This window comes from Penicillium chermesinum, assembly GCF_028974085.1.
Source record: "Penicillium chermesinum strain IBT 19713 chromosome Unknown utg000005l:1.0-4115287.0:1.0-4118363.0, whole genome shotgun sequence".
Classification (NCBI taxonomy): Eukaryota; Fungi; Ascomycota; class Eurotiomycetes; order Eurotiales; family Aspergillaceae; genus Penicillium; species Penicillium chermesinum.
The window spans coordinates 2,256,276-2,269,031 of record NW_026695315.1 but is presented as its reverse complement, the minus strand read 5'-3'; the positions used below and the strand labels follow the sequence as shown (position 1 = coordinate 2,269,031).

Here is a 12,756-nt window from a genome sequence, read left to right as displayed (position 1 = left end):
GATGTTTTTTCACCTCGAGCTATCAAGATAGTTTATCTCCTTGGTCTATAGCATGCAGCTTCGGGTCTTTTGCATTGGTGCCCAGAAATACGAGACCTAAACTTAGCACAGTTCCTGACTTCCAGTCACCTGATTATGCGGCTGAGGGCGCCATCGTCCCCCTCTTTTTCTAGCGCTCATTTCTCATCTGGTCAACATCATGCCCTTGTAAGTCGGCGATGAAGTCGATTTCATTCGCCGAGGCAAATACAGGCTTACAAATTGGGAGAGAGCAATGCTCCCATCACGGCCCATATTCATATCCCCGCGAGTACGTTCGAGATCGCCGGAGTTGGGCTTACATATAGGCCATCTCTGGCTAAATAGTGCACTTGATGTAGGATTGCTGACTGAAATAGGCGACACCGAGCATCCCGGTAGTCAGTACTCTAGAAGGATAGAAGACGGATATTTGGTCCAGATCAAACTGACTTGAGTCGAACAGAAATCTTCCAGAAGAGAGTCGACGCTTGTCGCCGTCTCCTCTTTCTTACTGATCCCGTGTTCGATCGAGAGACCCTCAAAGGTACAAAAGGACAGAGGACCCCTGGGACCTGCGAGTGGATATGCGAAAATAGTATCTATCAATCCTGGCGCGATGACGAAGACTCGCGATGCATTTGGCTGTCTGGAGGACCGGGCAAGGGGAAGACTATGCTCTCGATATTTCTGACAGAGGAGATCGAGACACGAATGGAAGCTGTAGAGGATACAAAGCTCCTCTTTTACATGTGCAGTCATCAAGACGAAAAGCGCAACAATGCCGCGGCTATAATGAGAAGTCTGATTTATCAAATCCTTACGAAAAGCCCACGCTTGTTCGAGCATGTCTCATCGTATTTCGAGGATTCTACAAGAGTCCAGGCTGCCCTGTCGTCGCCGCACATTCTGTGGACCATATTGAAACTGATGCTGCAAGCAAACACTGACACAATATTTTGTGTGCTTGATGGGCTTGACGAATGCGACGATGAATCAGTACGACTAATCGTGGAGATGTTTCGACAATATTTCCTCTCGTGTCCGATCAAGTCCACGGGGAAGTTCAAATTGATCATCGTCAGTCGGAGGGTTGCCGGGCTTGATGTTTTCCCTCACGTGAGATTGGATCCTGATAACAACGACAATGTGAGCGGTGATATTCAGAGTTTCATCTCAGAGAGAATTTCTCGACTCCAAGAGATACGAGGATTCGACGAAATTCAAGAATATGTTGAGAATTCCCTTCTGAAGAGAGCCCAAGGCACTTTCCTATGGGTGGGATTCGTTACAGACGAGCTTAGAAAGAAGACGACGTGTACCGAGATCGTGGAAACCCTGAAAGACCTCCCAGCCGGTCTACCTGCAATTTACAGCCGAGTGCTGATGCAGACTGAAGAATGTCACCGGCCCATGATTGCCAAGATTCTGCGGTGGGTGACCACGGCAGTCAGACCCTTGAATTTGCGAGAGCTAGCAGCAGGTATCGGCCTTGAATCTACGGATGTTCTCAAAAAGGGCCAGATCATGCTCGACTACATCCGCCTGTGCGAAAATCTCCTCGAGGTTCATGATAAAAAAATCACTTTGGTTCACCAGTCCGTACGGGACTACTTGCTACAAGGAACCCTCGCGAGTGACCCCATACTTGGACAATTCCATATTAAAGAAGATGCCGCGCATTTTGAGATCGCAGAAACATGTGTCCAGCAATTGGAATGCGGCTTTTCTAGCCAATGGAATGGAGAATACGATGAGTCAATCGGCTGGAAATACCAGCAGTTTGAACTCCTGGAATACGCCATACTCCATTGGACAGAGCATGTCAAACAAGCTTCTTCAAGCTCTAACCCCAACCTGGCATCGTTGTTTAATCGGCCTTTCTTCCAAGATCAACGGGGGCTTATAAAAACTGGTGGCTTAAGTTGGAGAACGACAGGGGCAGGGTACGACCGCTATATATGGATTACGGGTATTCCCAGCTGCATCTAGCTTCATATCTCGGTCTTGAGTCTTGGATCCGCCATCTCCTTCCCAAGAGGTTCTGGGGCTTCAAACCACCCGTGATTGTCAACAAGCGGAACAACCAGGGGGAAAGTCCACTGAGTATTGCAAGCTCGCAGGGGCACGAGGCTACTGTGAAGTTACTCATTGAGAGAGGCGCCAAGACCAAGGGTGACGAATCGAGTGCACTCGTGAGAGCAGCAAGCGGGGGTCATGTAGGTGTTGTCAGAATTCTGCTTGACAACGGAGTTAGTGTCAATCAAGAAGATGCGGATGGGCATACGGGGCTAATCGAGGCTGCAAGAAGCGGACAGGAGGATGTTATGAAGCTCCTACTTGAAAAGGGTGCTGATCCTAACAAAAGTAGCAACTATGATGTACCAGCACTGACATGGGCCATATTGAGAAATGCACCCGCTGAGAAAAAAACAGCTGCGGTGACACTGCTACTTGGCAAGGGAGCTGATATTAATCAGGCAGATGGGTTTGGAAATACGGCTCTGATAGAGGCCGTCAGGAATCGAGATGCGGAGATGGTCAAGTTACTGCTTGAGAAAGGCGCCGACTATAAGCGAGAGAACCAGCATGGGATGTCAGCTATGAGGGAGGCGCGAAAGGATATACGGACGGAGCATGGTGGCATCGTGAGACTCTTGCGAAAGGCGGCAGAAGAAGATCTGGAGCCTTGCAGATTTTTCTGGCCTAAGGATGAAGGCTATATTCCTTCGTGCTCTTGCGAGGAGTGCTAAGCTACTATTCAACTTGATGGATATAGCGAATAGGGCATCCTCAAATGTTTCTTGAACCTGCCAGTCCTTACCTTTTCTGGAAATGGGCGAAAGTGTTCGTGATTCGGGGTCAAGATAGGAAGATAGATGCTGGCTTGGACAAAGTGGTGTCTTCCGTATTTATTCTTAATTATGCAGTTTAATGGCCCTTGTTCCACGAGAAGAGCATCCTAGTAGACTGAAGCCAGGCTGCGTTTCAAAAGGACCTTACTAAGAGTATTCATTAAAATCCCGTTCTTTTGCTACACATTGCAGCCAACGACTTGACGGCACCCCCATAGAAGGGGAATGGGCATGGAATTTTCATTGCACGAGTTAAATGATTATCGGTTGCCAATATGAATAGAAAGACTTCGAAGACTTGGTGAAGCAAGGAAGGCAGAGCAGAGGGAATTATTCATCTAAAAAAAGTCGCTGGGCCAGAGAGAGACCTAGATATTCAACGAAGCAAACCTGAAGCCCAGAGCCCGTTGCCAGAAAGGGTTGCGCCTTGCAGCTGGTGGTTGAGAGGAATTCTGTGCGTCATTCGACTCGACGTCATGAGCACCATGGGTAGTACTGTTCCTCGTAGACGATGGGGGGCTGGGCGCTGTATGATAAGTGTCGTTCGAGGTGACAGTCTGCAGAGGCTCTGTCGGTCCATGCGCATTGGTATCACCTACACAAAAGCATTTACATAATTCCATTGGTAGACAGCAAAGCTTATCGAGGATGCTGCCTGATTGTGTCTCAAGCGGTTCGGCCGTGCTATCGTCCGTCCCGGGTCTGATATGTATAGGAATGCTTGGCGCTGGAAGCTGGAGAGGGGAGGGCATAGAACGGGCTACTTCAGAAAAGTCGGGCCTACTAGCATTACCGGCATGAGCAACTGTGCGAGCGTCACGAGAGGTCCACGGCCGTGAGAAAGTATACAATGATCCGAGTGCACTGTTGCGGCGTTTTCGCGGAGCGCTTGGTCGCTTTACGGACGGTTCATCAACTTCATGTAACCCTTCTAGTGCCGCGGTGGTAGTCTCTGCTACTGGCATATCGGGTAGATGGAATTGATGCTCTTGTATATCCTGGATGTGATGTATACCGTGCCCGCTATGTCGAATAGGGAAGCGACCTTGGACAATCGTTGCACCCGGAGCACGACTGATGCCTTGGTAGCCTGCCTGGCTGGACAGCCCTGTGTTTGGTAAAGATGCACGCACGAAGAATCTCCGAATTCCTGCACCGTATGAAGTCAAGGTATACCCTCTGGTTGAGCCAGTGAATCGAGAATTGGCTGCCGTGGGACGCAGTGCACCGTTTTCCGCATTGAACCGTGCAGCGAAGGTTATAGCTTCTGGTGTATTGAATGATGGGAGTCCTGGGGGCGTAGGCGATCTTTCTGGTGGTGGGAAGCGCGGCTGAACTAGCGAAACGGCCACGGGAGTAGCATGCCTTGGCCAGTGAGGACGAGGGAAATGCGTAGCGCACGTATCAATAGAAGCGGCTTTGGAGTGTTGAGGATGCACGGCCTCTTCTCCCGAGCGTTTCTCGCTCGAAAGGGTTGAGCTTCGTTGCTCTGCACGGTAAGGTGGTCCTTGGTCAGAGAGGACCTGACCGCGCCATGCACCACCTAAAAGTTGTTTCTGCATCCCGGAGGTCTGCCGCTGAGTAAAAACGGGACAATCTTGCGAGGATTCCAGTGGAAGGAACATGGCCATGTTTGCTGCTTGTCCGTTCTCCAGAATTGGGTCCATCTGGAAGGTGCTATCTTGGCTTGGGTTGCCCTCGGTGGATGTCGCCACGCGGATTGCATTGGTGATGCATCTTTCATCACTATAGGCAGTCTCGGAGGAGTCACGATTCTCGTGAGAGGAGACCGGGGGGAGAGAATCTTGTACCGATTCGCGACGCTGCAGATTGGTTTGCTTCGAATAGTATCTGGGCTGAGTAGTGTTGCCAGTGGACGGCTGGCCCCTTCTTGGTATGGACGGAGAAGACATAGCCAGGCTATGTTGAGAATACCGGTAAAGCTATGTTGAGAATACTGGTAAAAGTCCCTCGATAGAAGCACAGGGTCAATCCAGAAGAAGGTTACTAGTAAATAACAAGTGTAAATAACAAGTGTTTGGAGGTGATATTGAGTGACAACTTGAACATCATCGCGCTTGCCGTGACCCGCTCATGCTTATTATACAAAACAAATCTATATTTACAGTCCTTGTCACATGAAAGAGCCATAAAGCGGAACATGGTCATGATCATAAGGGAGTACCGATTGGGCTGGCCACAGGCTTGCCCGTAACTTGGGCATGCTCCTTTCGGAGAGCCCGCAGCAGGCCTTCGATCCTGCGGCGTTCTTCTTGCTCGGCCTATCTTGAAGTTAGCATTGGACAGAAAGATAGAGACAAACAGGACAGAATAATGACTAACCCTCAGAATCTTCAGGTTTTCGTTCCGAGTATCGCGCATCATCTTCTTGAACTCGTTCTTAAGGACCATAGTCGAAGTAGTCTCAGAACCGCCATCGCGACCGACAGACGTGGGGCTGTTTACATTCATCCAGTTGATGCGCTCCTCGCTGAGCTGTGTCTCGAGCTGCTCCATGCGATCACGCATGTTGTCGATGATACTCTCGAATCGCTCCCGCTCCTTCTCGAACTCGATGCTAGCCTTGGTCATGGCCTCGTAGTCATCAAGAGTTTCACGTAGCTCTTTCTCAAGTGTATCAGCGCGTGTCTGTGAATCAGAGCCACCGCCCTGTTGCTTAAGCGCAGCAATCTCCTTCTCCAGCTCGGCATTGCGCGTGTTGAGTGCGTCGATCTCTTTCTGGATCTCGGGGTTGCCAGCAATGTCGGCTGCTCGCTGGGCACGAGTGCCGTATGCCCCATCCAATTCAGCCTTGACCATGGTCAGCTCGGTGGACATCCGCACAAGCTCGCTTTCCATATCTTCCATTTCCTTCTGAATACGAGTCGCGTTTTCCTGGGCCTCTGTGCGTTGATCGACTGCTTCCCGTAGGCGCTCTTCTGCCTCTTGGGCAAGGGCTCGTGCCTCCTGAATGTGATTCTCTGCTGTCTGCACGCGCTCCTCTGCCGCCAGGGCACGCTCCTCTACTGTCTGCATACTTTCTTCTATGTCCCGAATGCGCTCTCCTGCTTCCTGGTGAGCACGCGCCTCTGCTTCCTGGACGAGGTCGGCGCTCTCGGTGCGAATTTGTTCGATGGTGGCCTCAAGCTGAGCCACTTGCTGTTCGGCTCGAGTCCGAGCCTCCTGCACTTCTGTGCTCGAATCGACCTCATGCCGCAAGCTCTCCAACTCGTGCTCCAAGGAGCTTACCACACTATGCAAGCGCGCGACTTCTCCTTCGGATTGCAACAAGGCAGCATTTGCCTCATCTTGAGGAGAGCCGTTCTGACGCAGTTGCTCTAATTGCTCCGTCACCATGGCAAGCTCATCCTGAGCAGCTTTGCCATCACGCTGGGACACATCGTAGTCTCGGCGCAGATGGGCCAGTTGCTCGGTCAGGTCGGCAATGTGCGCATCCCGCTCCGCATCGGACTTGGAGTTCAGCTCACGCTGTTGCTGGATTTGGGTGGTTAAAATCGTCTTCTGCTCCAAGAGACCATCGACTCGACTTTCCAACCCGTTGATACCAGTCTGAAGGTAGTCAAGCTGCTCCTCCAGGCCCTCTCCTTCATTAGCGCTGGGGGGAGGCGGCAGTGTAGGCGAGCGCGTGAGTCCAAACCGTTCAACAATACTTTGCACCCGACGATTCAGCTCCGTAATCTGTTGACGCCATGCACCCTCAGCCTCGGAGCTCGGTCCATCGGAAATCGCCTGCGCGGCGGCGGGATTTATGTTCCCTTGCAACCCAAAATTATCGATGTGTTCCGGCGTGCGATACAAGCTGCGGTCGTCAAACTCGTCGTAAGGGTTGTCCCCCTCGGCATCGGAGGTTTTCGGTTTTTTGAGGCCCTTGTGGGTCAGTTGTAAGACACCAGCGGTATGCTCCAGCAACCGCTCCTTGATGTGCTGTTCACGACGCTCTAGTTTCCACAGCTCCTGTGCCAACTCCTCACACTTGCGCTGGCTGGCCGCCAGCTCTGAATCGGTCTTGCTCAGGGCCTCAGCGGTGCCGCTCTTTCCGAAGATACTCCTGCTCCTGCGATGCGACTTCTCTCCGTACTCGCCGCTGCTCCGAGGGCTGGGCGGACTGTAGAGACGGCCGATGGACTGGGCCGCATCCCGCAGTTTGGTCTCCAACGCTAGTCTTCGCTTGGTGCCTGCGATGCGACCGGCCAAGAGGTGGCGCTCTTTCTTGAGAGCGTCCACTTCCTCGAAGGACAGAATCTCGTAGTCGGTGCTGTCCCCCATGGCGGTCTGGGCGAGGAGGAACATGGTGACGGGGTCCTTGGTATTGACTAGGGCGGAGCTGCGAGGGTGATCCGAGTTGAGCTGTTGCACAGGCATTCTTTTGTTAATCCTTCGCTTTGTCATGTTGTCGGGCGCATGGGCTTCCCCTTACCGGGTTGTACCGCGACTCTTCACTGTGTGTGTCGACGACATCACGGTAGCCGTTGACGAGGCTCTTTCCGAGTGGACCCGGTGGTTGGATGTCGGAGATATTGGAGAGATAGCGAGGATCCCCGTAGGAGGATTGACTCGATCGCATACTGATATTCATCGGGAATGTTCGCGCCGCTAGGAATTTTGGGGTAAAGGAATTCAGGAGCGGCAGGGGAGCATCATGAATTTCCCGGAATGACGAGAGGATTGAAATTTGCGCAGATCAGCCTGCAGACGTCAGGGAATTAATTGACGGGGCTGAACTGATTCTTTTAGGGAAATAACTGGTGGGGAGAGAGGAGGAGAACCGAAGGGGATCTGCGTAGAGGCTGAACACACTCAGCCACATCAATTTGGGGGAGGTGCCGCTTTGCGGTTTGTCTCACCCTTATTTTTTGACTGATAAATTTGGGGCCAGAATCATAAGAGAGGTCAGACACGGCCTGGCACGTCGACCAGAACGCCTGACATACGTACAGTTTACCCTAATTGGCGTTCCCCAGGTTCTTTCCTGCTCAAGCAGACTGGATGATGGTTTAATGTGAGAACCCATGAACGTGCGCTGATTGGTTCCCAACCACGCGAGGGTGACATTTACAGTTTAGCGGGCCATCTTTCGCCAGTGCATCCTCAAGTCCATTCCAGACATGTCATAAACAGACCATATGGTTAGTTCCACCGCAGTGTTTAGACCGCTCCTTTATGGTCGAGATCCAAAATCTTACAAGATAGATCCGTAGCCCCGATCTGATCCGGAATAGACAGGAAAGCATTCCGCGAAATCACTATGCGCTCCAGGAAGGGCTTCCCCCTGCAGTCTGCATCTCTGAATCATTCGAGAGCTGCAAGAAATTGAGTTGATCCTTGGGTTCCTGCCGGACTAGGAAGTGTCCCCTGTTGCTCCTCCTGGGGTGCATGGCCTCTTGGCCTGAGTTCCTTCCCCCCCTGGAGTGACGTATCTTGATTATCTAGCCAGTCTAGCGTCACTGACCAGAGACCCTGGGATTCCACCCTGGTCGACAGCTCATGGAGATGGTGCTCGTATTCAACCGGCTCGGCTCTTCGAAAATTGACGACTCTCGGATTCCTGTGATTCTTGGAAATCTCGTTCGAGATGATCGCCCACTTGATCAATCTTCAGCGATTACTACCCCTACTATTTTGGAGTGGGAAAGATGGAATCCATTGATGGTGATATGAGAAACGAAACATTTATGATAAGCTAGATATGATTACGTCGTATATATTGATCATAGAATCATATATCAAGTTTCACTCGGCGTTTCCGGCGTGGTTGTCCATGGGGGTTACCCAAAATATGTTCATGCGTTCGGTCCAGCGTTGCGGAATTCCTTTGGTATTACCGGCCATTTATCAACCCCATCCAGAATCGCAAGTGCCATGCCGCCGCTCAAATGGACCTGGATATGACAGTGCATCAAGAAAGCTCCAGGGTTGACCACGTGATACCTCAAAGCCAGCCAAGTTGGCCCTGTCGAAGCAGCAGGCGTGGCATAGGTGTCTCGTATCTGAGGTGTTTTGAGATTGAAGCTTTCTGGGATATGTTCCATGGCCTCTGCGACAGAGCTATAGTTCCAGGCTCCCTGGCCCTGGCCAATAACATAGAATTTGTTCGAGTGCTTATGGATTGGGTGAGGTGGTTGCAAAGGCTCGAACACATCGAAGATGAAATCAACCCATGTATCGTTCAGAGTTCGGACGGTAAGATCACTGTAGCCCAGAGAGCTGTTGGGGTTGAAAAGCAGCGGCTGGCTATTTTCCAAGGCCAAGGCATAGCTCGAGTTGCCTAGGGTCCAGCGAAAAGACCTCTCGTAGCGTCCAACCCTCAATATATGAGTCTGCGCAACTGTTCCAGAGGGTGTTTCGACTGGAAATGGAACAATAGCTGTGTCATCCAGGACGATGGTGTTGGCAGTGGTGTTCATCCCTGTGATGTCGATCGAGGGAATCGAGGAGCTCTTCTTGGGAGGAGGCTGAGTAGAGGCGTGGTTTCTCTCGTATGTTAGCGTGGCTGTCGCGTTGAGGATTTGGTTAACTCCGACAGTGGCCAGGCGAACTGTATAGTCGCCAACTGGCTTATCAAGCTCCACAAGGACAGAATAGCGATTGCCATTTGCGAGGGACAAGGCGTCTACTCGAATCGGTTCAATGTACCGCCCATCAACGGCATACACATACATCTTGTGCTCATCAATGGAGAACATCAACGTGTTTGTAGCTGCGGCACTTATGAGATCGTAGCTGACGAATCGATCCGCGGCCTTTACCTGGAAGACTTCAGACAGACCTTGGTGAGAACGGCAGCCGTAGAACATCGTAGGTACAATTGCGCTATAATTATGTGGGAAAGGCCCTTCCAATGCTTTGATCGGAGGCATACAACCGGTATCTGTCAGATGCTTGCCGTCAAGAAGTGATTTCTGCGCCGGCGTTGTGTACTTGTCGAGTGTGGCACGACCCAGACATTGGATGGACCCCTTCCCGTTAATCAGAAGGGCATCGACACAATACGAATCGAGGCCTGTTGCTTTCTCTGCATTCCATGATTGTTCCGATGTGAGCTGGCGCCAATCAGAAAGTATGATTGAAGATGTGCGCAGCTCCGCCAGCTCAATTCTGTGGCGTTTGGAAGTGTTGTTTGTGATGAGATGGAAAGGCTTCTCGACCGAAACACTGGGCTGAATACGAATTGACCCGTAAAGTCCATCTTCTATTTGGCCCCTAGTGTGAGCGTGATAGAAGTATGATCCATATTGGTTTGCGTTCCATTTGTATAGGAACTGACCGCCGGGAGGAATTGGCTTCTGTGATAAACCGGGCACCCCATCGGACCATGGAGTGTTTGTTTGATCGATTCCTTGGGCAAAATCGCATTAGAAGAGCTGAAAATGCTTTTTCCGTGACCAAGCCTCTAACTCACCATGGAAATGAACAGTAGTGGATTTATTCATCAGGTTAGTAACATGAAACTCCACATCATCGCCCTGATTCAAGCGCAGTGGAGGAGCTGGAAATTGACGATTCGCAAATATCATCTTCCTGGTGGCCCCCGGGCCCTCATGCCAATCTTCCCATGTCAAAGTAATGTGAAAGCGAACCAGTTCAGCCCATGCCAATTGGATCAGGCACAAGACCGCGATCAACTCCAAGCTCCTCAGGCGCAGCATACTGGCTTCTGCAGACTATGGCAGGAACCAAGCAGGAAAGACCTTCGAGTGGCCCGGAGAAATGCACCTTTGACAAGAATGCCGCCCCTTCCAAGGGGTTCCTTTAAAAAGGCTCTGAAGGAAAAATTTCCAGCTTCAGATTCCCAGAAGGGTAAATAAATCGGTCGATACTTTTCTTTCTACGGCTACTTTTGTATAGTCCCGCACGACCCGGTCAGTGGCTTATCCATACCCCCTCCCACTGGCTACGAAGTTGCCATGTGGACCCGCAAACTTGGCTCTGCATGATCAGCGAACTCGTGTTTGCCGCTGGACGGCCTAAAGGAAATCGATTTTGCGGCGTAGGGCCCCCCCACTAAACTAACTTCCTTGGTTTCTGCATAATCTATTTCTAATCGCGTCTTTGCCCAAAACCAGGGTCCAGCGGGATCTGTCTGAGTCCACTGGCATGGGTTGCCGGGAAGTTGGAAACCGAGCTAGAATGATTTTCTTTTGAAGTTGAAGCCGGCGAAAAGATTACTCTGCGAATTCACTCCCAATTTTTAGGTATTCGGAAAGGGTTAGGGGGGCACATGGGGTATCCTGGCAAGCCACGTACGACTACTGCACCCGGGATTTGTAGCCACAGATCCAGCCGAGCCCAGCTGGGGCATATCCGTGCCCTTTGCTACGCTGCGACTCGCTCCCGGACGCGGGCCACGCTTTTATCACCAACCACGCGTTTATAACCCCCCACGCGTCTACCACCAATTCAAATACCCTCGGGCCTGCTTTCAGCTCTAAGCTGCTTTCTGGGAGGATACCGGGCGAAAAATGCGCTCAGGCCAACCGCCAACTGGTGTATTATAGCCGCCGTTACGGCGAAGATAGAATCTTAGTTTAGCACGTCCCTATGCCCCACGGGAGGCTAGGGGCTGGCGGCGTGCACCGCCAGCTCCCCTGGGCGTTCATAGTTACATACATACATACATACCATTTCAAGTATACCATGCAACTAATCAACAAAACTAGCTCAAGGTAACTATAAGCGACTAATACCTGGAATATAAGAGCCTTTCTTTTCCTTCCCCTTGTTCCTATTATCAATTGTCTTTTGAATGCACTTCCTTAAATACACTATGAGTGCTAAAAACAAGTGTTTTTTTGGATCTGTTCATGAAGCTTGAAGTTAGATTTGTCCTATTTCTTTCTCTTTTATTCTGTCTTACTAGGGCTAGATATAAATGGGTTTGAAGATTTTTTTAAGAGTAATACTGTATGTCAATATCTTATTGATCTGTGTCCCTGTCTGGCTCATTTAGGCAAATACTCGATCCCTTTATGTTTTAATAATTATTATAGTAGGAATATAATGATCACTATATTTTCGGTAATTTAAAAATGGTATGTGTAAAGGAGCAACCCTGGTCCAATGCCCCACCAACTAGGCCAAAAAAATATATATATATATATATATACACCCCCACGTGCAGATATGCGCACGCCTTATATAGTATACCCTCTCGCTAGAATGCATGATAATTTGGCCTTTTTGACACGGAAATAAATAATAGCACGAGCCACGTTTAGATCTGTATGTAGTTTTCGTGATATCTAGATCTTTTTTGTATATATATAGCAGCAGCTGGGGCTTTAGCTATATAATCTTTGCTGAAATTAGAGGATATAGGCATGTTAGGTAGGAGATATCTGATTATATAGTGTGTTAAAAAATGGATGACGAAAATGTGGTGGTGAAGAAAGCGTGGTTGGTGAAGAAAGCGTGGTTGGTGAAGAAAGCGTGGTTGGTGAGGAAAGCGTGGTTGGTGAAGAAAGCGTGGTTGGTGAAGAAAGCGTGGTTGGTGATGAAAGCGTGGCCCGCGTCCGGGAGCGAGTCGCAGCGTAGCAAAGGGCAGCGTAGCAAAGGGCACGGATATCCCCCGTACACACATGCGAGTGCACTACTAGCGTCAGCTTGACGACTAGGAACTCCCGGTCATTTCTCTGCTGTTCGTCACAGCCGTGGAGCAGCATGGTTAGCTCAGAGTATTATGGCGGTCGAGGAAATGAGTCGATGCTTCGATCTACATTGCCACATCATCCAGCTGTCTGAGACTTACGATCCCACCGGCCGGAGCGATCGAATTGTGAACGAGTACTCCAATGTATCTTAGCACGTTCGAGCTCCCTTATTTACCCGCAGCCGAAATAGTGCTGGGGTCGTCGATTGGCACGCC

General features: G+C 50.5%; 4 protein-coding genes across 4 annotated transcripts; 1 reads left to right on the top strand and 3 right to left on the bottom strand.

Annotated features, from left to right (window-relative positions):
* Positions 1–199: 199 nt before the first annotated feature.
* Positions 200–2,771, top strand: N7468_007014 (ankyrin repeat domain-containing protein; the record flags this gene model as incomplete). Its single annotated transcript, XM_058476310.1, has 3 exons — positions 200–207; positions 477–1,842; positions 2,058–2,771. 3 exons carry the CDS (start codon positions 200–202, stop codon positions 2,769–2,771), a joined length of 2,088 nt encoding a protein of 695 aa, XP_058329200.1.
* A 470-nt stretch (positions 2,772–3,241) lies between these two features.
* On the bottom strand, positions 3,242–4,786 carry N7468_007013 (uncharacterized protein; the record flags this gene model as incomplete). Its single annotated transcript, XM_058476309.1, has 1 exon — positions 3,242–4,786. One exon carries the CDS (start codon positions 4,784–4,786, stop codon positions 3,242–3,244), a length of 1,545 nt encoding a protein of 514 aa, XP_058329199.1.
* A 258-nt stretch (positions 4,787–5,044) lies between these two features.
* N7468_007012 (involucrin repeat protein) lies at positions 5,045–7,470 on the bottom strand (the record flags this gene model as incomplete). The annotated part of the gene is made up of 3 exons (XM_058476308.1): positions 5,045–5,155; positions 5,217–7,241; positions 7,312–7,470. 3 exons carry the CDS (start codon positions 7,468–7,470, stop codon positions 5,045–5,047), a joined length of 2,295 nt encoding a protein of 764 aa, XP_058329198.1.
* A 1,204-nt stretch (positions 7,471–8,674) lies between these two features.
* On the bottom strand, positions 8,675–10,540 carry N7468_007011 (laccase TilA; the record flags this gene model as incomplete). The annotated part of the gene is made up of 2 exons (XM_058476307.1): positions 8,675–10,230; positions 10,294–10,540. 2 exons carry the CDS (start codon positions 10,538–10,540, stop codon positions 8,675–8,677), a joined length of 1,803 nt encoding a protein of 600 aa, XP_058329197.1.
* Between the last annotated feature and the right edge of the window lie 2,216 nt (positions 10,541–12,756).